Source organism: Penicillium hispanicum (genome assembly GCF_028827665.1).
Source record: "Penicillium hispanicum strain IBT 35686 chromosome Unknown utg000007l_segment0_segment0, whole genome shotgun sequence".
In the NCBI taxonomy this organism is placed as follows: domain Eukaryota; kingdom Fungi; phylum Ascomycota; class Eurotiomycetes; order Eurotiales; family Aspergillaceae; genus Penicillium; species Penicillium hispanicum.
In genome coordinates, this window is record NW_026623199.1 from 1,900,041 (window position 1) to 1,921,683 (window position 21,643).

The 21,643-nt window shown below is 53.1% G+C and overlaps 10 protein-coding genes across 10 annotated transcripts; 5 read left to right on the forward strand and 5 right to left on the reverse strand.

Annotated features, from left to right (window-relative positions):
• Positions 1-132: 132 nt before the first annotated feature.
• On the reverse strand, positions 133-1,508 carry N7459_008499 (F-box protein; the record flags this gene model as incomplete). Its single annotated transcript, XM_056947667.1, has 3 exons — positions 133-751; positions 816-1,325; positions 1,390-1,508. 3 exons carry the CDS (start codon positions 1,506-1,508, stop codon positions 133-135), a joined length of 1,248 nt encoding a protein of 415 aa, XP_056797177.1.
• Positions 1,509-3,415: 1,907 nt separating this feature from the next.
• N7459_008500 (uncharacterized protein) lies at positions 3,416-4,168 on the reverse strand (the record flags this gene model as incomplete). The annotated part of the gene is made up of 1 exon (XM_056947668.1): positions 3,416-4,168. The coding sequence occupies one exon, from the start codon at positions 4,166-4,168 to the stop codon at positions 3,416-3,418; it is 753 nt and encodes a 250-aa protein (XP_056797178.1).
• Positions 4,169-4,733: 565 nt separating this feature from the next.
• N7459_008501 (uncharacterized protein) lies at positions 4,734-5,672 on the reverse strand (the record flags this gene model as incomplete). Its single annotated transcript, XM_056947669.1, has 1 exon — positions 4,734-5,672. One exon carries the CDS (start codon positions 5,670-5,672, stop codon positions 4,734-4,736), a length of 939 nt encoding a protein of 312 aa, XP_056797179.1.
• A 977-nt stretch (positions 5,673-6,649) lies between these two features.
• On the forward strand, positions 6,650-7,535 carry N7459_008502 (oxidoreductase, short chain dehydrogenase/reductase family superfamily; the record flags this gene model as incomplete). Its single annotated transcript, XM_056947670.1, has 3 exons — positions 6,650-7,250; positions 7,309-7,405; positions 7,469-7,535. The coding sequence occupies 3 exons, from the start codon at positions 6,650-6,652 to the stop codon at positions 7,533-7,535; spliced, it is 765 nt and encodes a 254-aa protein (XP_056797180.1).
• Positions 7,536-7,631: 96 nt separating this feature from the next.
• On the reverse strand, positions 7,632-8,195 carry N7459_008503 (GNAT family N-acetyltransferase; the record flags this gene model as incomplete). Its single annotated transcript, XM_056947671.1, has 1 exon — positions 7,632-8,195. The coding sequence occupies one exon, from the start codon at positions 8,193-8,195 to the stop codon at positions 7,632-7,634; it is 564 nt and encodes a 187-aa protein (XP_056797181.1).
• A 930-nt stretch (positions 8,196-9,125) lies between these two features.
• On the forward strand, positions 9,126-11,190 carry N7459_008504 (flavin-containing monooxygenase; the record flags this gene model as incomplete). Its single annotated transcript, XM_056947672.1, has 4 exons — positions 9,126-9,443; positions 9,507-9,517; positions 9,592-9,844; positions 9,907-11,190. 4 exons carry the CDS (start codon positions 9,126-9,128, stop codon positions 11,188-11,190), a joined length of 1,866 nt encoding a protein of 621 aa, XP_056797182.1.
• A 1,002-nt stretch (positions 11,191-12,192) lies between these two features.
• N7459_008505 (LLM class flavin-dependent oxidoreductase) lies at positions 12,193-13,665 on the reverse strand (the record flags this gene model as incomplete). The annotated part of the gene is made up of 1 exon (XM_056947673.1): positions 12,193-13,665. One exon carries the CDS (start codon positions 13,663-13,665, stop codon positions 12,193-12,195), a length of 1,473 nt encoding a protein of 490 aa, XP_056797183.1.
• A 2,410-nt stretch (positions 13,666-16,075) lies between these two features.
• Positions 16,076-17,313, forward strand: N7459_008506 (slipin family protein; the record flags this gene model as incomplete). The annotated part of the gene is made up of 4 exons (XM_056947674.1): positions 16,076-16,259; positions 16,340-16,457; positions 16,517-17,009; positions 17,068-17,313. 4 exons carry the CDS (start codon positions 16,076-16,078, stop codon positions 17,311-17,313), a joined length of 1,041 nt encoding a protein of 346 aa, XP_056797184.1.
• A 674-nt stretch (positions 17,314-17,987) lies between these two features.
• On the forward strand, positions 17,988-19,073 carry N7459_008507 (uncharacterized protein; the record flags this gene model as incomplete). Its single annotated transcript, XM_056947675.1, has 1 exon — positions 17,988-19,073. The coding sequence occupies one exon, from the start codon at positions 17,988-17,990 to the stop codon at positions 19,071-19,073; it is 1,086 nt and encodes a 361-aa protein (XP_056797185.1).
• Positions 19,074-19,360: 287 nt separating this feature from the next.
• On the forward strand, positions 19,361-21,274 carry N7459_008508 (glycosyltransferase domain-containing protein; the record flags this gene model as incomplete). Its single annotated transcript, XM_056947676.1, has 2 exons — positions 19,361-19,531; positions 19,643-21,274. 2 exons carry the CDS (start codon positions 19,361-19,363, stop codon positions 21,272-21,274), a joined length of 1,803 nt encoding a protein of 600 aa, XP_056797186.1.
• Between the last annotated feature and the right edge of the window lie 369 nt (positions 21,275-21,643).

Genomic DNA, 21,643 nt, shown 5'->3' on the forward strand with positions numbered 1-21,643 from the left:
GAAATAGACGCATCCATTGAAAATAATCAGATGTTTCAAGGATAAATTCATTTGTCACACGCTCAAATATTTTCAGTTCGATAATTCTCTAAGGTATCTATCCCAACGCCACCAACGCCCGTAATCAATGCATCATGCCTGCCATCCCGCTATGCGAAGGCAATCGGGGCATCCAAACAATATCGGGATACTATTCCAACTCCAGACTTTCTCTTGTTCATGGGGAATTGCATCTCTGTGCCTCAACTCTACTTTGGCCGCTTCGAACCAAAGGTCTCGCACGGAGCAATGCATATTCCGTTCTGACGTTCGGCCAAAAAGAACAGAGCGCATACGGTCCTTTTCATGCGTCGTCATGTCCTGGTAAAAATTGGTCATGAAGTCCTTGCGCTGCATGCGCTGGTTGCCCCCATGGCCAATCTCCGCGGAGAAGAACTCGACAATTCGTCCAAACGGCGAGAGCGTGAGGAGGGAGCTGATCCAGGAGTCGTCTGGTGCGCCCTCCGGAGCCATTGTGTATTGGATGTACGATACCAGCAAGTGCATGCAATGGTGGGTAGCAATCAGTGTTGCGGTATTGGTGAAGGGAGGCTCGCGGAGAATGTCGGTCTGGAGGTCCCTGTACATCCTTTGGCGGACTGGGATCGAGATGGGGACTGACAAGTGACCTGCCTCGTATTCGCGAAGCAGCATGTTGGTATGCTCGCGCCTCGCAGACGTATATGATTCAAGGAAATAAAGTGTGTAATACCTAACCCCGGTCAGTTGTGATTTAACTTTGCTTTCCACCCACGATATCCTGGGATAAAACATACATTAGCGGCGCGAGATGGAACCATATACTCGCTTTGCCTCGCCTGACCAGGGTAGTCCGTTCGGCCCTCTTTGTGGGAAACGAAGCTCTTTGAAAGATGGGCTCGGTCTGCACGAACCGCTCCATCACCCGGTCTGCAAGATACCAGCATAGCATTGAGCATTGTTTCTGCCGCTGCCTCAAGCCGCTGAGATATCTGAATGTGTAGAGATGGCCACCTCGAGCACTTTTGGATGGCGGGAAGAGGTCCGACAGGAGCACCACATCGTCTTCCGGGTTGCGAGTGTAAGTCCGGTCGTTATCGATCGGGGACGGAAGAGTGCCATGGCGGCGCCGGCGGAGATACTGTCGCACTATTTCATACTCGTGGGAATTCAGGAGGTTGTGGAAGGCCTTGCAGACCAGTTTCAGCGGGAGAAAGTCGGCGGTGCCGCAGTGAGCGAAGATTAAGATTTGAATCTCGACCGGAAGGCCCCACGGAGAGGATGATGAGGAGTTCGCGTTATCGAGACTGGGTAGCCAGAACACGAGATGTCAGTTAAAGCTCACACCCCCCTATATAAGTCCATACTCACCCCAGTGAAGAGGAGGATACTGGGAGGTCCCTTTGGGATCGATCCCTGGCACCCGCCTTCCTGCTCCGGTGGATGGCAGCTCGAAACTTTGATGGCAGGATTTTGGAAAAGCCAGTCATCCTGGAGCTCGAGGCCGCATGGATGGACCAGCTCCGGCGAGGGCCACACCGTGGAGGACGAGGTCAAACGGCGATGAAGCTCTTCGAGAGCGGCGGGCCCTGGTCCTTCACATCTGACTAAGCGCCGTGAAGCACAGCCTTGAATCTGGGGAAGACTGTTTCTAATTTTGCTCCCGAGCGGCGCAGGCGTTGGGGGCCAATGAGTTGGGAGTTTGTGTGATTCGCGATGTCTGGCAACTGGAGGAGTCTGTGTTGGTGAAGTGGGCGGCAAGGTCCAGACGTCGTCTGGGTCTGAATCGTGGTGCACTGGAGGTTCCAGCACTCTAGACAAGACCAGACAAATATATGGGAGACGAAGAAAATCCAGAACCATCAAATGGAATAAAATGTAAAAAAAAAAAAAATGCTTAGGAAATAAAGCAGCTTTCGGAAAGCAAGCCAGTCAAAGCGTCGAAACCTGCCAATTGTATACAGATAGATAGACCCCAACAACTCGCAGATGAAGCAATATTGCAATTTTCAATCAACTAGCTCGTCGATATCACTCTCACGTAGCCTTCGAGAGATGAAAAGTCCACGCACTGTAATGTCTGAGCAATCCAAGCGGCCCCCATTCTCCACCAATCCCACTCTCTGGCGGAATAGCAATACAGACTTCTTGATTCCAATTATCCTGACACAGAACGAGTGACCCAAATCAACTGTTCTTCCAAATCAGCCATCTATGGATGAGCTGCTCAGTTGTAATACGCTCCTTCCCTGCACCAGTTCTTCAATACCACATTCCCTACTCTTCTCTTTTCTTCTCTTATCCCTCACTTCTGTCCCCTTGCCATCGCCATGCCTACTATTACCGTAACTTCCTCGAGAGTCTCACCAAGGACTATGGCCTCCGCAGATCGGTTCAGAATATAGCCACAGATTGAGGCTATTCACAATACTCTTCGCGAGGCTAAGGGCTTTCCTGAGCTCGTGATTAACAACGTGCTACCAGGGTGGGAGGATTTCCTCTGGGAAGTCGAGGAAGATCTCCCTTCTATTCGAAAAACCTATAACACACAGAGCCGTTGTTTACGACCCAAAATCATGCCAACTCATGCCCATAATTGCATTGCCAAATGGATTTCAGCCTCAATTTCCAGAGCCTGCGCGATAGGTTTCCTGAACCCAGCAGAGCTATACCTTCTCCTTCTACAACAAAGCACAATTAGTGCCTCCGATAGTCCGGCATACACGAAGAATAGGATAGGAACATGCCAACTTCAGAGATCTGCTCCACTCACGATGCTTCTTCTGTGTCTGGATGTTCTGTTACAGTATATCACCTTTTGAATAGTATTCGAAAGGCAAGTATAATTATAGTATTATATGAGGCAGAAGTACTGAATACCCTTCTCAATATCTACTTCTAGCTATGTAGCTACACATGTAGATACATATGCAAGTATATATATATATATATATCTTGGAGGAATCAAGAATCTAAATCGGCTGCTGATAGTTTATGTAGAATAATAGCTAATAAGAAAGTCAAATGCCAGAAATAAGTGGACCTGGCTCTATAGGCCAGTGATGGCCCAGCAGGACATTAGGGTGTACGTATAGGACTCGGAGAGCTACGGAGCTCACGAGTCCGTTCCATTCCTTAGGTAATTCCTTTTGTATCTAAACGAGTTTAGTTCATCTCAGAATAAACACACTTCTTTTGCCGAATCTCATAAAGATGTTCTCTATATCACATGACGTCCATGTAGGGGGAATGTAGGTAGAGAATACATGATAGCCCGAAGCCTCTGCCACTTCTTTAGTTTATGGAATTCATATTGTTATTAACTATAGTGGATTAAAGTGTATGCAAGGAACCGAGAGCCTCATTCATCAGATAGTAGCTGCAGTGACCGAGCTTTCTACTCCTTCCACTCTTTTCTACCAAGCCTGACTATATCAGCCTGTTCTACCACCCAATATTGTGATGGCGCCTTGCCCTCAGTGGCCATCAGAGCAGCCGCAACAGCCGCTCTGCCAATGGTGGTTTGATTCTGACCTGCAGATGGTGCGTTAATATTCAGCCTCGCGACGGATAGAGTATTAATCAGGGGGATCATACCTATCCGATCCTGCACACCCTGTCCGAGGTAGCTGAGGCTTTCCACGATGTTCTCCAACATCGGGGCTTTAGATGTCTCCCTTCCAATGATCATACCCGGCCTCAGAATGATAGCATTCTCAAATCCGAGTTCCTTGATGGTATCCTCCACGCCGATCTTCATCTTTGAGTAGGGCACATAGCTAGAAAGAAACCCTCTGGTGCCTCCACTGGAAATGTACACGTACGTCTTGACACCCGCCTCTCTGGCCGCTCGGGCATTCTCAACGCACGAGTCATGATCAATCTTCCACTGATTCTCAGTCCCGCCGGCGGCCGCTCGGGTGGTGCCAACGGCATTGAAGACCACTGATGGCTTTGGGGACAGGGAAGCGATCATGCCTGCCCATTTGGAGATGTCGCCTTCCTCAAGGGCTTGGAGCTTGGAAGACTGGGCGGTAGGAAGCCTTCTGGAGACAGTTTTGACAGATGAGACTGCGTCTGAAGCGAGGAGTGTAGCGAGGATTTGGGAGCCCACTGCTCCTGTACTGCCGAACACCGCTGCTGTCGTCATAGTGGAAAGTTTCCTTGCTGCGGGCGCTGTGCCTAAAATAAAACAAAAACCAGGGAATGAGAGGTGCTGTCGAGATCCGAGCAGTCGTTTTCTGGAGTGAACAGCAACTCAGGTCACGGACAAGTGTGAAAGCTGGAGCAGACAAGGGGAGAAGGTCTTCCAAGGTGGTTGACGGGAGTGTGGCTCACGTCAGCCACGGCGATCTGGCGATCGGGAACTTCGACATTGCACCTTCCTGGCATACATCGACGAGAATGCTATCGTTTTATTCCTTTCTCTGCCTCCTGTTTTGATTTCAAGTTACATGGGCGTCATGATACCGTTGATTGACTGCTCCCTTACTCTGACACGCCGCCGTGTAGCGTTCGTTGGTAGGCTTGCCCTTCTCTCCTCTCCGTGCACTATCCCTTTGCTCGGTCCTGGTGCTTTTGCTCGCTATCGCATATATTTTCGTCTTCGTTATCTTGGGGGACGATGGACTCAAGGTTCTCTCCTCTGACCTTGTCGGCCCGACCCTTCTCTCTCTCTCTGGGACTTTTGGAGTGGTAATCGCCAAGTATCACTTTCAACTGGCATCTTTAAGCTGGAATGGCATCGGTTCCCAGAATTCCTGCCCAACCAAATCGGTCTCCATCCATAGCCTCCACGAAGCAGTTTGGCCGAATATGCAGTCGCCCATTGCGTCGGGATCGTATTCCAGTGTGCCTCTACCTTTGATTTTGGGCGGCAGGTCGTCTCGGAGAAAATTGTATTCGAAAAAAGTTGCCTCAACACCAGTTATTTCTTTGATAGCCGACTGAATCTGCATTGTTCGAGATTTGTATGCCTGGTCGTATTCTGGGAAGTTTGAATAGGCACGTCTGAAAATAAAGGCCTTGGGATTGTCTTCCGATTGAAAGTAGCCATTGACAAATTGGAGGCCGCTCATATCAGCCGTGTTTGCAGAGCGAAGTTCGTTCATCACATAGAGGTTGAATAATTCATCTCCCCCGATCTCCCAGTTACCAGGGCTGAAGCCATCCACTTCCCAAAAGTGCGCTAGCCAAGCACCTCTGTTCGACACCACAATCACCATTGCGCAGCCATACAGAGTACCAAAGGACAAAGTGATCGGTGCCTGGTTGAATGGCATGAACCCTCCGGTAGGGTATGAGTATCCACGCTGGCTATCAAGTGGCATGAAGGTAGAACCACTGATCATTTCCTCAACGAATGCTTTCTCATTGCCGTTGAAGGGAGCATCCCAAGGGTCGAGAAACACACGCTTAGACAAGAGGCTGCTACGCCTTTTGTCCGCACTTGTCGAATTCTTAGTCGCCGAGCTGCAACGCGAGCAGTTCTGGCCGCACTGCGTTATTTGCGTTATGTCACTTCGCCGGATGATCGAATCGTGTAGGGATGACATGGCGTTAGAAGCGCCTGGAGCGCCTGCTGCCCCAAGCATAAGAGAGAGAGCCCATAGCCATAGTAGTGCAGTACGCGGACTAACTGACAGTCGGGCCATGGCTAACGACGTTTCCCGAGCGGTGCTTGAGTAAAAGAAGACTGCAAAAAGACTTGAGAAGAGGCGGCAGGTACGGGGAGAAAGTTGTTGATCATGTTTCCATATCACCCTGTATATGGGAGCCTGGCCTTTTTTTAACCTCCCGTTGGAGATGCAGTAGGGAGTTGGACATAGACGCCATTTTTTTACCGAATGGCTGGCTCTGAAACACTGCTCGTAGCCTTATTGAATTCCATCGCGCGAGAACTACAAAGTGGGGCAACTCTTTCGACGGGTAGGATTTACAGCGCTTGTTAATATTGGCGAAGGCTCCATGCGCACAAAATGTACCAATCTTGGATCGAAGGAACATCTTCGGGCCCAGTTACCCAATTAGGCAAGGACTAGTTTATGGATCCAGGATGATGTTTCCCAACCTGCTATTTCATAAACAGAGCTACAGTAATATGTAGTTATATAGCCCTGGACAGGCTACCACCTTGGAAAGACATTGACTGCATTGGTTGGTAGGCACTTAGCGACCCGTCTTCCAACTATTTACACTCCCCAGTCAACCATCGCTTGGTGTATTGATTGAAAACTTGTTCACGATAGTACACATTCCGATTTATTTTTGTTGCTGGGAATTTTTAGCGTGTTAGAGGCTACGGCGCCAGAGACTGTAACTCCACACAAAGACGGGCTCCAGTAGCTGCTGCTGGTAGAGCAACAGCCACATTGGTCGTTGTAGACGATCAACCGGGACACCAGCAGCTCCGAGATAGCCCTCTTCCAGTCGACCATTCGTGCCGTTTCCGGTATGTGCATACTTGTTCTCGACAACCTGGACTGCACCATGAGTTCATGCCATTACGTCATGCATCTCTTGCGTCAGACATCCAGAACCGAGATCATAAGCCAAACGATTCCCTCCAAGTGGGAAGTCTGGCCACGATAATGCTAAGATCGCAGATTGAATAAACTCCAGCATTGGTAAAATGAGCAACAACATCCTCATTGTCGGCGCCACGCGCGGCCTCGGAGCCTCCCTCGCGGCTCTCTACTCGAAAAACACCGCCAACCATGTGTTTGCAACTTCGCGATCCTCGGCGCCCGAGCTCAAATCTGCCATTACGTGGCTGACGGGCATCGAGGTCAACCAACCCGACGTGGGGCAGAAGCTTGTCGCGCAGATCCCAGCCTCATCCAAGATCTCGACTGCGATCATCTCTGCTGGGTACTTTGGGCTCGAGTCCTTTGATTCCCCGGACTGGGAGAAGGAGGTCCAGATGTATACCACGTCGGCCATTGGGCCGGTGTTTATCGTGCATCATCTCGTCAAGGCCGGTCTCCTCGGGGAGGGGAGTAAAGTGATTCTCGTCAGCAGTGAGAGTGGCAGCATCACCCTCCGCCATGAAAAGGAGGGCGGCGGTAACTATGGCCACCATGCCAGCAAAGCGGCCTTGAATATGGTTGGGAAACTGCTAAGCTTGGATCTACGGGAACGCGGCGTCGCAGTGGGCTTGGTGCACCCGGGGTTTATGCGGACGGAGATGACCAGAGGTGTTGGGTTTGATAAGTACTGGGATGCTGGTGGAGGTAAGCCTATACATGCAGACCTCCCGTTCAGACCAGATTTGCTCATCGGGAATCACAGCGGTCACGCCGAATGAAGCGGCAAAGTCGCTAGCGTCCTTCATCGACGACTTTGATATTCGCAAGACGGGCGAGTACTGGGCACCAAGAGGACCGGGGTATGTGATCTGCGATCGATGTACAAGTATCCATGGATTGATTCTGACTTGCACCGACTATAGCGACATTGGGACAGCCGAGAGCGTTCTCGGAAAGGACCTGCCAACTCCCCTTCAACTGCCTTGGTAAAAGGGTTGCAGGTCGCATCCCAAGGCAGGTAACACTGAGTCATGTTGATGAGGCGTCCGTATAACCTGAGATATAGTTCCATTGCATTGAATTCCATCATGACTGCGCCTGCGGTCTGGCGCACATGAAAACCAAGTCCTTCCCTATATCCGGTCGCTCTTCATGCCCGACCACCTTGACCCCAAAGATCTGGCTGTAGAAATCCTGTGTGCGCTGCTCACTCGTGAGGAGCATGATACGGCGCAAAAACGGCATGTTGGAGAAGACCTCCGCAACGCATCGAATGAGCCACGTTCCCAGGCCGCTTCCCTGGTACTCGGGAAGAACGTAGGTGTCTGAGAGATAGGCGAAGGTGGCCCCGTCGGTGACCACCCGTGCGAGTCCAATCTGCTCTATCTGGTCTGCACTCAGGGAATCGGGCTCTTGGTCTGATTGATGGGGTTGGATCCTCCTGTAGACCCCAAAGCTCATGGAGCCATAGAGCATCTGCCGGAGGACATCTTCGGGTAATGGTTTGGCCCAGTAAACGAATTCCTTTGCGAAGGCTTCATTTACATCTTTGACGGATAATAGGGCTGGGTTGTCTGAGATGAAGAATTCACTGCCATCCCGTCGCCATGTCCGCGGGGCAGTTGAAGTTGCTGGCGGGATGTCAGACATTGCGACGGTCGTGAAGAATGATGGTGGGGCGGAGTGCCAAAAGAAAAGAAAAAAGCCTGGGAAGACGTGTTTGGATCGGAGCAATACACGCAATGACAGGATGAAGGGATCTTCCGCGTCTCTTCAATTGAATTTCCTTTCCTGATGACAGTGAGTCATGGTCTTTGTCATCTCAGGACTAAGCAGCCATGGCCGATTTCAAGCAGCTCTACAGTATGAAACTGCAGGTTTCGTATCGAAAGCCTACGGTTGCACCCAGACAGCTTACTGCTTACCAATTTATGGCCCATGACGAGTCATTGGCGAGGTCTCATTGATACTTCCGTGGTGACTCTATCAAGGAACCCCCGTGCAGCGTAACTTGAATCACTTCGAGCCTACTGGCGTGCAACGCTTCTCCTCTTACACAGATTCTTGACCAGCAGTCCAAAAGACAACTTACGATGACAGTCGGCCGAGAGCCCAGCGTCCACCACGAATCGGGTTCCAGATGAATGCTTATCTCTTCCAAGATCCAACGACTCCAACGCTCAGTCGTGCGATGTGCATTACTCCGCAATTGCGTTTGGAGTGGGGGGAATGATGTTGTTGATTCGACCCAACAACCAGATGTCGCTGGCGCCTCACGCCATCGCCGAGCGCGATGGTGTTAGCCACGGCAAATCAGTCCCTGGACCATCGCCGTATGGCCGAGAATCCACCTGCTTTTGGACGATGTTCGATGTACGACAACGATTCAATACAACGACGGGGTTTTAATAACCCTCGATCTGATTCCGAATGGAGTGGCGTGTAAACCGTTCCGGATGGCGTGCAGCGAGCCGCGAGGGGCATAACCATACATTAAAGCTGCGATTCCGGTGCCTCGACTGAGAATACCATATCGAATGATCCCAGCTGACCAAGTTGGAGAGAGTATCGTTGCCCACCATGGCGCTTGTGGAAACCCCCGACGTCGCAACCTTGCCAACTTATCTCAACCCCAGGCAGACGTCTCTGCCAGTCAAAGGCGCGACAGATTCGACTCGGACAGCATCTGTCACCGTCCATCACACTTCCAATGAACTGGACTCGGATTTCTCGGGCGCAAAACCTCGGTTTGCTCTAGAGGAGCACCCCGTCGATACAGCACGACCGATCAAGGTGGGCATCGTCGGTGCTGGTCTCGCCGGAGTAACTGCTGGTGTGTTGCTCCCGGCAAAGTTGCCCGGGCTTGACCTACGGATCTTCGACAAGAATGCCGATGTGGTATGTCAAACAATTCGACGATGATCATTCTTTGTAGATCGCGCGCTGACATGCTCCATCTAGGGAGGCACATGGTATTAATTTTCCTTTTCCTTTTTCCTCTTCCAGTCCTTGCCGTATCTCTATCGACTGACTTGCATTGGAACAGGTTTGAGAATACGTACCCCGGCGTCCGATGTGATATCCCGGCCCATGCATACCAATCTGGCTTTGCGCCCAATACCCAGTGGACCGAAGAATTCGCACAGGGAGCAGAGATCCGAGGTTACTGGCAAGGCGTGGCCCGGAAACACAACGTATATCAATACATTCGATTTCAGCAGCAAGTGCAGAAAGCAGAGTGGCTCCCCGAAGAAGGGAAGTGGAAAGTGACGATTGAGTATTTAGACGGCTCGAATAAGGTATACCCATCCAGGCTGGTCATCAGGAATGATTAGAGCGGAGAACTCATGCCTTGCTCTAGGTCTACGACGAGAAATTAGATGTGCTCATCAATGCCATTGGCCATTTCAATGCCTGGAAACTACCCGAATATGAGGGAATCAGAGACTTCCAAGGCCCACTCTTCCATTCTTCCAACTGGGACCATTCCGTCGACCTCAAGGGCAAGAGAATCGCGCTTATCGGCAATGGGGCGTCGGGGTTGCAGGTCCTTCCCTCAATCCAGCCCATTGCAAGTCACGTCGACCACTACGCCCGGAATCCAACGTGGATCGCTGACTCGTTCAGCAGCGGCTCTGGTGGCGTGCGCCGACTCGAGCCGAACCTGTTCTCCGAGGAGCAGTTGGAGTCGTTCAAAGATCCCCAGGAATACTTGAAATATCGCACGGGAGTGGAAAAGGGATATTTCCAGCGCTTCGGAGCCATCTTTAAGGACACTCCCGAGAATAATGCACTGCGCGAGAAGTGGACAGAGCTGATGCTCAAGCGCATCTCAGACCAGCCAGAGTTAAGGGATAAGATTCTTCCTGACTTCCCACCAAACTGTCGCCGTCCTACTCCCGGGCCTGGGTATCTCGAGGCTCTGACTAAAGACAATGTCAGTTATATCCGCCCACGCATCAAGCGCTTTACCGAGAAATCGATTATTACCGAGGACGGGGTCGAGAGAGAAGTCGATGCGGTAATCTGTTCAACAGGTGCGAACGTGGACCACGCGCCCCCGTTCTCTATCATCGCCAACGGCATTGACCTCAAGTTTGCCTGGAAGAAAGACGGACTGTTTGGGTTTCCATATTCGTATCTGGGATTTGCGACCCCCGGGTTCCCCAATCTTCTCTGGCTAGGTGGTCCATATGCCTCCGGGCACAGCGGTACAGTCCCCAACAGCATGGAGAACCAGGTGACGTACATCGCGAAGGTCCTACGCAAGCTCCGCAGTCAGGGCATCAAGTCCATGGCGCCATCAAAGCAAGCGGCTGATGACTTTGTCGAATACTGCGACACCTTCTATCCACGCACCGTTTGGTCGGCCAACTGCAGCTCCTGGTACAATGGTGGGCAACCGGGTGCCCGGATTCATGGACTGTTCCCGGGGAGTGCCTCGCACGCAAATTTTATCCGCAGAGATCCACGCTGGGAGGACTGGGAGTACACGTATGTCAATCCGAGTGGCAACCGATTTGCTTACTTTGGGAATGGCTGGACATCGCGGGAGCTGACCCCCGATGCCCATTTGACTCCCCATCTCAAGCTTCCAGAGGACATCGACCTGAAGTCATACATGGAAGGTTGGTGGGATGTCTAAGCAGTGGCTTGGTATCCACGGATGTGGATTTCATGAAGCTAGAAAGATAACCCGATAGCTTGTAGCTACCATGACATACCAAATTGAAATATATCAAATCATATCACCAATGTTGATTGATCTATACCTTGAGCGTATCAAGCCCTGCTCCGCGGACAAGAAGTATGTCCTGCAGCTTGTTGGTAGGGAGTTGACAATCAACCTGGATCTCAGACTCTGTACATACCAGCAACCATGTCGGCAGCCAAGCAACTGCAAACTTAACCGTAGACGTCTGCGCTCCACGCCAGATGTCCCTTGTGCTCCACCAAGTACATCACCCACGACCGTCTCTGCACATTCCTAGGCTTGCACCTGCGCCGGAATCTGCTCTCCTCGGGAGTGTCTTTCAATGAGCTCCTCGACTGGAGCGTAGTAGGAGCCTGGCGGCAACGCAAATTCAGGGCTGTTAGCATGCAACCGTGAGCTGACGCTGCCCGTAATCACCGTGACCACTTTGACCCCAAGCGGTTTCATTTCTCTGGTCATTGTTTCACTCATAAGCCTAGCCACCGCTCTGGAGCCGCAATACACGCCTAGATATTGTTTAACCATGATCTTCTCCTGCCAGAAAAGAGACGCACTTGAATACGGAAGTCCCGCGCACGAAGCCATCGAAGTGTTATTCACACCCGTGCCTTTCGCGCTGGTCACCAGCGGTGCGAATATCTGAGTGACCGAACTACGCCCTAGACGTTGACGTCAAACACCTGCTGGGACCTCTTCTCGCGAGAATGGATGTCGGTGCTATGGCACGCCTGAGCGGGTCTTTCAAGGGACACTTACTCAGTCCATCCAGGGCAACGAGGGGAAGATATAGTCAAGTCGCTGGCTTCGATCATGGTGTCTACTCGGATCTGCAGAACTTCAGATGGCACGTTCAATCTTGCATTGTACAGCTAGGTTTCACAGGAGCAATACACTGCTTCTATTCATCAGTTGTTCCCCAGATTCACCCGCGGGTTATTGAGATTCCTTCGATGAGTAGGACGGGACCTCTTCACCCGCTCGCCAAAAGTACTTGGCTCCAGGATGAGACTCGGGGAGCCTAGACTGGCCCTGTTGGCCATACATGTTCTCCCGGAATGTTCCACCCTGCACAGCATAGTCCGACCAGAATAGACCGCGGCGTCGCAGCTCCGGAAGCAAAAGGTTGATGATATCGTCAAATGTATCCGGCAGGCTGGCATAGCTGAGATTGAACCCGTCCACATCGCCCACGGCAACCCATCGCTCCAGCTCGTCCGCTACCGTCTGAACGCTACCGATTATTTTCACCCCGTTTCCGCCCAGAGTGAGGTAGTCGGCAATGGTAGACTTATCCCACTTCTTGCCCTCCGTGCCGGGGACTGTACTTGCCCAGTGATTCACCATGCTGCGGACCGCTGGCTGCTCCACGAACCGGAAGTCCTGGTCGTCGGTATAGGTCGAGAGATCGTAGCCCGTCCAGCCCCCGAAGAGAGCCAGTGCTCCCTCCCGGTCTCCGTACTTCTTGAACTCCGCGAACTTGGCGTGGGCTTGCTCGTCTGTCTCGGCGACGATCACCAGCGCTCCCGCCACGACCTTGATGTCTTGCGGGTTGCGGCCCAGGTCTGCGGCTTGCTGGCGGATGCTATCCACGGAGGGGCGCACCAGCTCCGGCTTCTGGGCGTGCAGGAAGACCGCCTCGGCATGCTTGGCTGCGAATGCCTTGCCAGCAGTCGACGTGCCCGCCTGCAACAGGAACGGGGTCCGTTGCGGGCTGGGCTCGCAGAGGTGTGGACCGGGCACTTGGAAGTACTTGCCCTTGTGGTTGATCTGCCGCACGCCACGAGGATCCGCATACCGCTGGCCCGCGGCAGGGCCGTTGGATGTGGCCGACACTTGCTTCCAGGTCACCGCATCGTCGCGCCAGGACGATTCCCACAGTTTGTATGTGACATCCAGGTACTCGTCGGCAATGCGATAGCGCTCGTCATGCTCCACCTGCGTGTCCAGACCAAAATTCCGAGCTGCGGAGTCGAGGTATGAGGTGACGATGTTCCACCCGATTCGGCCATTGCTGAGATGGTCGACCGTTGAGAAGCGCCGGGCGAGCGCGTAGGGCGCGTCGTAGGTGGTGGATGCCGTGACTCCGAAGCCAATGCTCTCCGTGGCAGCGGCCATGGCGGAAATGCTGTACAGGGGATCATTGATGGGGAATTGCGCCGCAGCTGGAATGGTCGGGTCGAGATTCGCGGGCCCGCGGTAGACATCGTAGCCGCCCAGGACGTCGGCAAAGAAGATGGCATGGAACTTGGCATCTTCGAGCTTCTGCGCCAGGGCGATCCAGGTCTTGATGTTTTTGTATTCGGCGCCTTTGTCGGAGGGGTACCGGAAGAGACCTGGGTTCAGGTGGCTCGGCGAATGCATTGCAAACGCATTGATAATGAGCTGCTTCTTCTCTGTTGAACCCATGGCGGACGATGTGCGTGGTATCCGGATGAAAGAGGGACAGCAGGAGGGTTCCCGACGACCAATTCCATATTTTGGAGGGCCACTATCTTTGTATTTAATGTTGCTTCAAGGCGTCTTCGTCTGTCTACCCCGCAGGCCGCAGCTCTTGGATTGCGTGCATGGGCGAGAAGACGTGCAATTGGAGTCTGATGGCGTCAGCTGTCGTTAGTCAGGACAACATTTCTCGACCGAGTAAGTCGAGGAGGGGCTGATAAGAGGGGATTGGAGGGGTGAGCATTATTGTTCATTATTGTTTATGGAAACAGGTAAATTTTTCTGCGGTGGTCGCGTTGAACGCCGAGGTTGACGGGTCAATGTTGATGTTGGGCGACGTAGCCGGTGGATTATAGTCGAGGCTTACCAGCGCGCAGCCTCCTACTGTTGTGTTCTCGGAATATAGTCCACTCCTTTACTTTTATTATTATTACTCGTCTTCGCCATGGCCGGTCGGAATACTTCAGGTACTCTACTAGGCTTTGCTTTACTCCAGCTTCCCTTGCTGAGCTATCCACGATGGACGTCTATCATCGGCCACAACTGGCTTTGTAAGAAGCAATATACCTAGCATCTAATATGGAAATTTGCTAGGCGAGGACCTGCAGTTAGACTTGAGGAGAAGAACGCACGAGGTCAGTGGTCTGCCTCGCTACACTGCCTGTTTGGAAATGGGTAGAGAATGTAGTAAAAATGTGGTGCTTAGTGGAACACGATTTCTGTTTCAAATATAGATATTATGATCTTAAGCTATCTTCCTATATATTTTCTGTCTGTCGCCACTGCTTAAGCTCTAACGGTGAATAGACGCTTCAGATGCTCCCAGTACATCCTCTACCTAGACCCAAAATGTCAACCAACCCAGAGAAAATCACGTACATTCATCTTCAAATACAAAAATGGATAGAAAAAGAACCAGTCCATAAAAAGAAAACTCCGAGGAGGACCAAAAGAAACGTGCATCATCCGTGAATCGAACACGGGCCTCGTCGATGGCAACGACGAATTCTACCACTAGACCAATGATGCTGAATAAGTGGAAATAGGGGCAACTAATAGGATTATGTACCGGCCCATTCCTGCCCGGATTCCATATCCAGTCTTGTTGGTTAGCAAGGGTTAAACTCAATCCAACTATATGCCCATCTTCTCCAAGTCATCGAGTGCAAGTCACCACAACAATTCCGAACTTGCCGCTTGGCCTCGGGTATGGACCCTACCTGACACTGCCCCAACCCAACCCGCGGTTTCACTCCGACTGGGGGCCGTGTTTCCCGTCAACACTATATGGACTAGTTCACTAGCGCACCCTCGGATGCACTCTTTACGTCAGAGCGAGCAGAAACTCCATCGTTGGCGATGGGCATTGGTGCGTGATGGACTAGCAAGGTCCTAGCGCTGCTCGGTGGCGAGATCACCTTCGCCCAGAGGACCTCGTATACTCGGATGCTCGGCGCGCCTAGCAGTGCGCGCGGCTGACACGATATCGGGGCGCAGGGTCCCCAAGTACATATCTCTCTCGTATTATCATGATATCTCAGACCTTGAGAGTCCGCCTTGCCCGAAAATGCGTTGTTTTGGTGATCGGAGAGTTTGGTCCAGTCATAACTAGCGGCCGCTACCAATGCAGGGTCGACAGGCAAAGGCTAGAAAACATCTGGAAAAGTGTGGGCCTCGCGTGTGTGTGGCATGACGATGGCCCAGGAATGCTGCTTGGCGGTCTTGCATGCCGATACAACAGTTTCCTTCGAACAGTCCAGGAATGGGCATGGAAGCATTACCTGACCATCCAGGCATTTAATCCTACGCTCCCCCTCCCTCGGCTCATCTCTCAGCTACCGATGCAATCGCACATATTTCGGGGTGTCCGAACCGCATCTTCGATCCCGCTCCCCGGTATTCCATACAGGGTCTTCGACAGAGGGTGCACCGCGCGACCGGGATATACCAAGCATCGGGATGGTTCTTCGGAGCAGAGGCCTCACGAGGCCGATCTTGGTCGGACTAATCTCTGGGCACGCAGAGCAGTGGATTATCGGATCGTGGAGCTTGGGTCCGAGGAAAGAGCTCAGCCATGGAGAGGCTTAGAGAGCATTTACTTCGCCCGTCTAGCCTTGCGATGCCCGGCGAATCAGCGTGTGGGCTCCACTGCGGAGAAGACTGGGCCAAGGCGCATCGGGAAGTGCCTGCAAGTGTCCGTTATGTATCGTCGAGTAGAAGTGTGAAGAGTGGAGGATGTAGGGCGTCGGATGAGTATGTAGGAGGCCGACGTTACTTAAACCTTGCTCCCGCCCGTTCTCTCTTTCCGTGGCAATCCCTTGACCTTTCATCATCGATCTCCCTTTACCCTCTGTCACTCATCTCCCCACACTCCACAATGTCTGTCAACGGTACAAGCAGCTCGAAGGCGCCTGTTCAAGAGCCCCAGCAACTTGGTCGCCCAGACCGTGGCCTTGTCAAGGTCCAGCCCGCTCGCCTGGCGGATCTGCAGCCGCGATATGCTTCGACGATCCAGCACGAGGAAGATAATTCCGACGCGCACAGTTGGTACGCGCGACTGAGTCAGTCCATCCCGGAACTCCATGCTTCATACCTAGATTCTGGTCGCATCGACTCTAACCATCTCTTTTCGTCGCTACAGTCCACGGTCTCGGTGAATGCGTCGGTTTCTGCGGTGCCATTCCTTGCTGCGTCTGCTGCCCCAATCCCTTCAAGCCTGTTGATCAGGGCCAGGTCGGTCTGGTCTCGCGATTTGGACGGTTGGTGCCACCCACTGCAGCGCATCTCCCCGTACTCCTCCACTGATATCAGCCTGTAGCTTCGAGCGGTCGGTCGACCCCGGTCTGGTCAAGGTCAACCCGCTGAGCGAGCACTTGACCACCGTCGATGTCAAGATACAGATCGTCGAGGTGCCGCGCCAGGTCTGCATGACCAAGGACAACGTCACCCTCAACCTCACCTCCGTCATCTACTATCAGGTCACCTCGCCCCACAAGGCTGCCTTTGGCATCTCCAACGTGAAGCAAGCGCTCGTGGAGCGTACCCAAACCACTTTGCGCCATGTGATTGGTGCTCGCGTGCTCCAGGATGTCATCGAGCGCCGCGAGGAGATCGCGCAGTCCACATCCGAGATTATCGAGGAGGTTGCTGCGGGCTGGGGGGTCCAGGTTGAGTCGATGCTCATCAAGGATATCATCTTCAGCAGCGACCTGCAGGACTCGCTCTCCATGGCTGCCCAGTCCAAGCGGATTGGCGAGAGCAAGGTTATCGCCGCCCGCGCCGAGGTCGAGTCGGCCAAACTGATGCGTCAGGTAAAATCCTCACATATTTCCTCATTTGCGTTAGTATCGTGAGTTAACCCATCTCCAGGCTGCCGATATCCTTTCATCTGCTCCCGCCATGCAGATTCGCTACCTCGAGGCCATGCAGTCCATGGCCAAGACCGCTAACAGCAAGGTCATCTTCTTGCCTGCAATGAACCAAACTGTGCAGCAGCAACTAGCTGCTGCCGATAACGCCGGCGAGGGCCCGAGCAGCTACGGCGGAGCCCAGGCTGGCAGTGTGGATGACGGCTTCCAGCGGGCTATGAACGCTCGCGTTGTCGAGGACATCTAGCTGCATTACCTGCTTTCGTGCCGCACGATCGTAAGGCCCGCTCAGCCTTCGTTCCCATGAAGCTATGATATTTCTTTTCGATGTTTAATTTATGCCGTTTCCCGGTGTCTCTGTTGGCTGCGAGAGGGGCTCTTGTCTGCCGGTGTTGCACATCGGGTTTCTATATTTTGTTATTATGGCTGGATGCGATTGGACCTATGACGATACCCACCTTCTTTTGCTCAGTTAGCCGAGTGAGGCTTATGTCTTTGTTTAACTTTGAGTTTTTTTTTTGTCTTTTTCTCTCTTGATATAGCTGAATTCCTTGTTAACGTAATCTCAATCAACCTCTACGATTATCATGATTCGGTACCTTCTATTTTGGTAATCTAGATGCGGGGTGATTGTATGTTGATTTGTGAGTGGCAATGAGCCCCATTTCAGCATGGAATTTCATCTGGCGCGACCACTGAGATTCAACCCTGGTGGCCCCTCACGAACAACTCGACTCGCACATGTATACGTACCAAGGCGGTGAAGCCCCAGGTGGGCGTGGAGGATGGAGATGCCGAGATAAACCTATACACTATTGAATCCGTGCATCAGACCCATTATTCATTTCTCTTCTACAGGTGAGGTCTTTGAGAAACCTGCAATTTCTACATTCTCAGCACAACCTCCCGCCCGATCAATCTATGGCCTCCGCAGCCAGCTACAGCTCAACCGCACGAGCTGGCACCAAACCCCCCAACCCGCAACCCGACACGACACCCAACTTCGCCGACCCGAATTTTGACCCGGCGGACTTCCTCAATGAATCGCTCTCGCCCCTGACCGTAGCGGCGTCGCAACCCAATGCCTCACGAGCACCGGGCTCCGTGCCTTTGACCGAATTATCTGCCCAGGTCCAGTCGTTGCTTTCGCAGATCAACGCCCAGAATGTCCGCCTCTCTAGCACACTCTCCCAGCTCAGCGACGAGATCCTTCGAAGTGGCGGGCGGCTGGCCTACGAGGTGGAAGTGCTCCGCGGAGAGACAATTGGACTGTCCGAGACCCTGACGGAAGTCCTGAGCGAGGACATTGCGAAGTTCGTGCCAGAGGCCGAGTCAAAGTCCAGTGCTGCTGCCACCTCTCGCAAGACGGTGCTGAACCAAGAGTTCATCGAGGACCTTACATCTACGAAGGAGGAAGAGGAGGCGGCGGAGACTATTGAAGAGGAAGAGAAAGGCGTAGCTGGTACGGCCGATCCCGAGTACATCACCAATCTGCGCACCCTCAATCAAGTTCGATCACGATTGGAGGACGTGGTCCAAACTTTCGGTGATGCAATGGAATGGCCCCTGCCCCCATCAGAGATCTCCTTTTCCTCGTCCTTCATCTCAGTCTCCGGTCCGGATATTGGCGTGGTGGGCGGCGAGCAGGAAGATAAGGGCCAGGAGACCATGAGGAAACTACGGACAGAGATCGCCGAGCTGCTTGAGAGCGACGGCGGTGGTCGCGTTGGCTTGGATGCAGCAACCCGCCGCGTGGAGGCCCTGCGAACGCTGTCAACTGTATGGAAGGGATCCGCGGAGGAGAAGGCGCGTCAACGGTTTGTGGACAGCTTGGCGAGGATCGTGGACGAGCGACGCCGGAACCTGGATCATCAGCAAGCCATGGCCGAGCAGAACCAACGCGGACCCAAGTCGCGATCAGAAAAACGCGATGTCGATAGTGGTGGATCGGGCGGTGGCTTGTTCCGCAATCTGCAGCGGCTGAAGGAGGAAATCTACCTGGAGTAGATGGTAGAAGCTTGGGATCTTTCCGGGAACGCTCTCGCATGTGCATTAGTAGACACCCCGTCGTTGCATGTAAATTGGTTTTGGTTGGATGCACAATTCTGCCGCAAGCGTTGGCGCCGATCACTCCTGGACCCGTCGTACGGTCATCTCCACCTCATCGATTGCGTACGTCCCGCGTGGCCCTGGTTAAATACCTGAAACTATCCGGTGCAGGGTTAACGCAAGGTTCTGCAGCGATATGTTCCATCTTCCCCCCGCAATCTAATTCTGAGGAAGTCCCGGTCACGATGGCCTCCTTCAGCCCGCCATTGCCGCTGTTCGAGGAGGCCAAGACAACCGTCACCACTCTACTGTGGCAGCTCTATCGCCAGCGGCCGCGCACGCAGAAGACCCGACTGGCTGCTATCTCCGCCATTGGCTTCTTCCTCTGTCTGTATATGCTATCTTTCTCGTCAAGGGTGAGTGATGTCTCCCAACGCGTGTCTGGATGGGAATGCCTCCATCGCTGTGTTCGATGAACATGGGGCCATGGAGAAATCAGTCAGTGCTAACGGTTCGCGTGTCTGAAGCAGCAAGCCCAGCCTGATTTCTGGACCAAGTTCCCTTCTCGTCACCCGTTCCCTGAGCGCCCGGAAGATGCGCAGGTCGTTCTTCCGCAACGGTCAGATATCACCATCCACGATACCCTTCCTCACGACCTGGAAAAGCCCAATCCTTTCCTCCATGTTCTGATCCCCACCCAGAAGGGTACCCGCGGCACCTGCCGCACCATCACGTCGTCCATGATTCTCGGATACCCGCCCCCTACCTTGATCGGCTACGACTACGAAACCCCGGGCGCAACTGAGTTCGAGCGCGTGGTGGATCGGATCAAGCGCACGCGCGATTACCTCAAAGATAGCAAAATTGTCAAGGATCGGGATATCGTGCTGCTGGTTGATTCCGAAGACGTTTTCTTCCAGCTGCCTCCGCACGTCCTCGTCAAACGGTACCAGGAGATTGTGCGCAAGAACAACCAGAAGTTGTTGAAGAAATATGGCTTGGTCGCTGTGGAGGGGCCAACCCCAGGATCACCACCCGAGATGGTGCAGAAGTACTCGCAGCGAGTTCTGTTTGGTGCCAGCAAGAAATGCTACAGTGGCTTAGAGAGTGACGCGGGTTGCGTCTCTGTCCCGCAGTCGTCTCTGCCTCCGGATGTGTATGGTTGGAAGACGGATATCGACCCGGATGGACATTTGAATCGACCACGGTGGTTAAATCCCGGGGCAGTGATTGGGCAGGCCGCCGATCTTAGACTCATCTATGACGAAGCGTTGCGGCTTCTCGAGCAGCAACATAGGAAGCACGGGGATTACCAGGCTCTTACCCAAATGTTTGGACGACAAGAAGTCGTGAGAGAGCTGGAGCGCCGTCGCACGACTAGTGCCGCCAGGGAGTGGCTCTACCGGTTCGTCGGCATATCGGACGCCATCAATATCTCGGGGATCAGCCTTCGACTTGAAACGGGGCACCGCTACGAGTATGGCATTGGCGTCGACTACGAATCACAGCTGTTCTTCAACCAGGTCATGTCCCGCGACGACGTCGGGTGGATCGAGTTCGGCAATTACACCCATGCGGCGAACATGCAGGGGTCATTTCATGTTCCTCGCGAGACACGACTGCTTCTCCCAACCGACATCGCGGCCCTGCCAAACCCATTCAATCAGACTCACTTTGGTTTAGAAAACACAACTCGGCCAGTGTGGAATGCCACCCTCGACAAGCTGCCCCATCCCAGTGAGCGTTCGTGGCATAACCTCCCTCTGATGACAAACCCATACTCTGCCTCCGTGCCGGTGATGGCACACATGAACGGTGATCCCAAACTTCGCAACGGCTGGTGGGAAAACATGTGGTACTTCCCATGGGCGCGTGCTCTCGCACGCAAATATGTCCGTGGCTCGCATGGATTCGATGCCGCACAATCCTCGCTCCTTGGTGGCCAGGAATGGTGGGACATGCGCGGTGGCCGGGGCGGAGTCTGGACCGGGGATTCGAACTGGCTCACCTTGGCAGAAGTGTGCGAGGGCCAGGAACGCGATCTCTTCGATGACAATCTGGGTCCTTGGGGCAAGGAGAATGAGGACCCAGATGAGCCCCTCTATAACCAATTTGGAACCCTGATCTCCGGCAAGGAGAAGGAAGAGCCCATCTACTAGGCTAGGGCTTTATGCTTTGGGCGTTTGGTTTGGATCAGGACTACATCTGGAGTGTATCTCACGTCCAGAGAGAGAGAGAGGTCTGCCTGCATGACTGACGTCTCGTACAGTCCGTGTTGCACTTGGCAGATATGCAAATATTGCGACGCTCCTGTTTGCTCTGGGGCTTTTGTTGCTGTTGATACCACTGTTTTGATTCTTGTGAGGGCGTGATATGAGCGTCAAGTTGTATCGTGCTACCTACTGGCGTTCTTGGTTGTTCCCCACGTTTGAGCGCTGTAATATAGACTTACCCCTGATAGATGCTGGCCCAGCAGGTGGGACTGCTGTACATACAATGAAAGCAGGTATCCTGCATCTTCCAAGGAT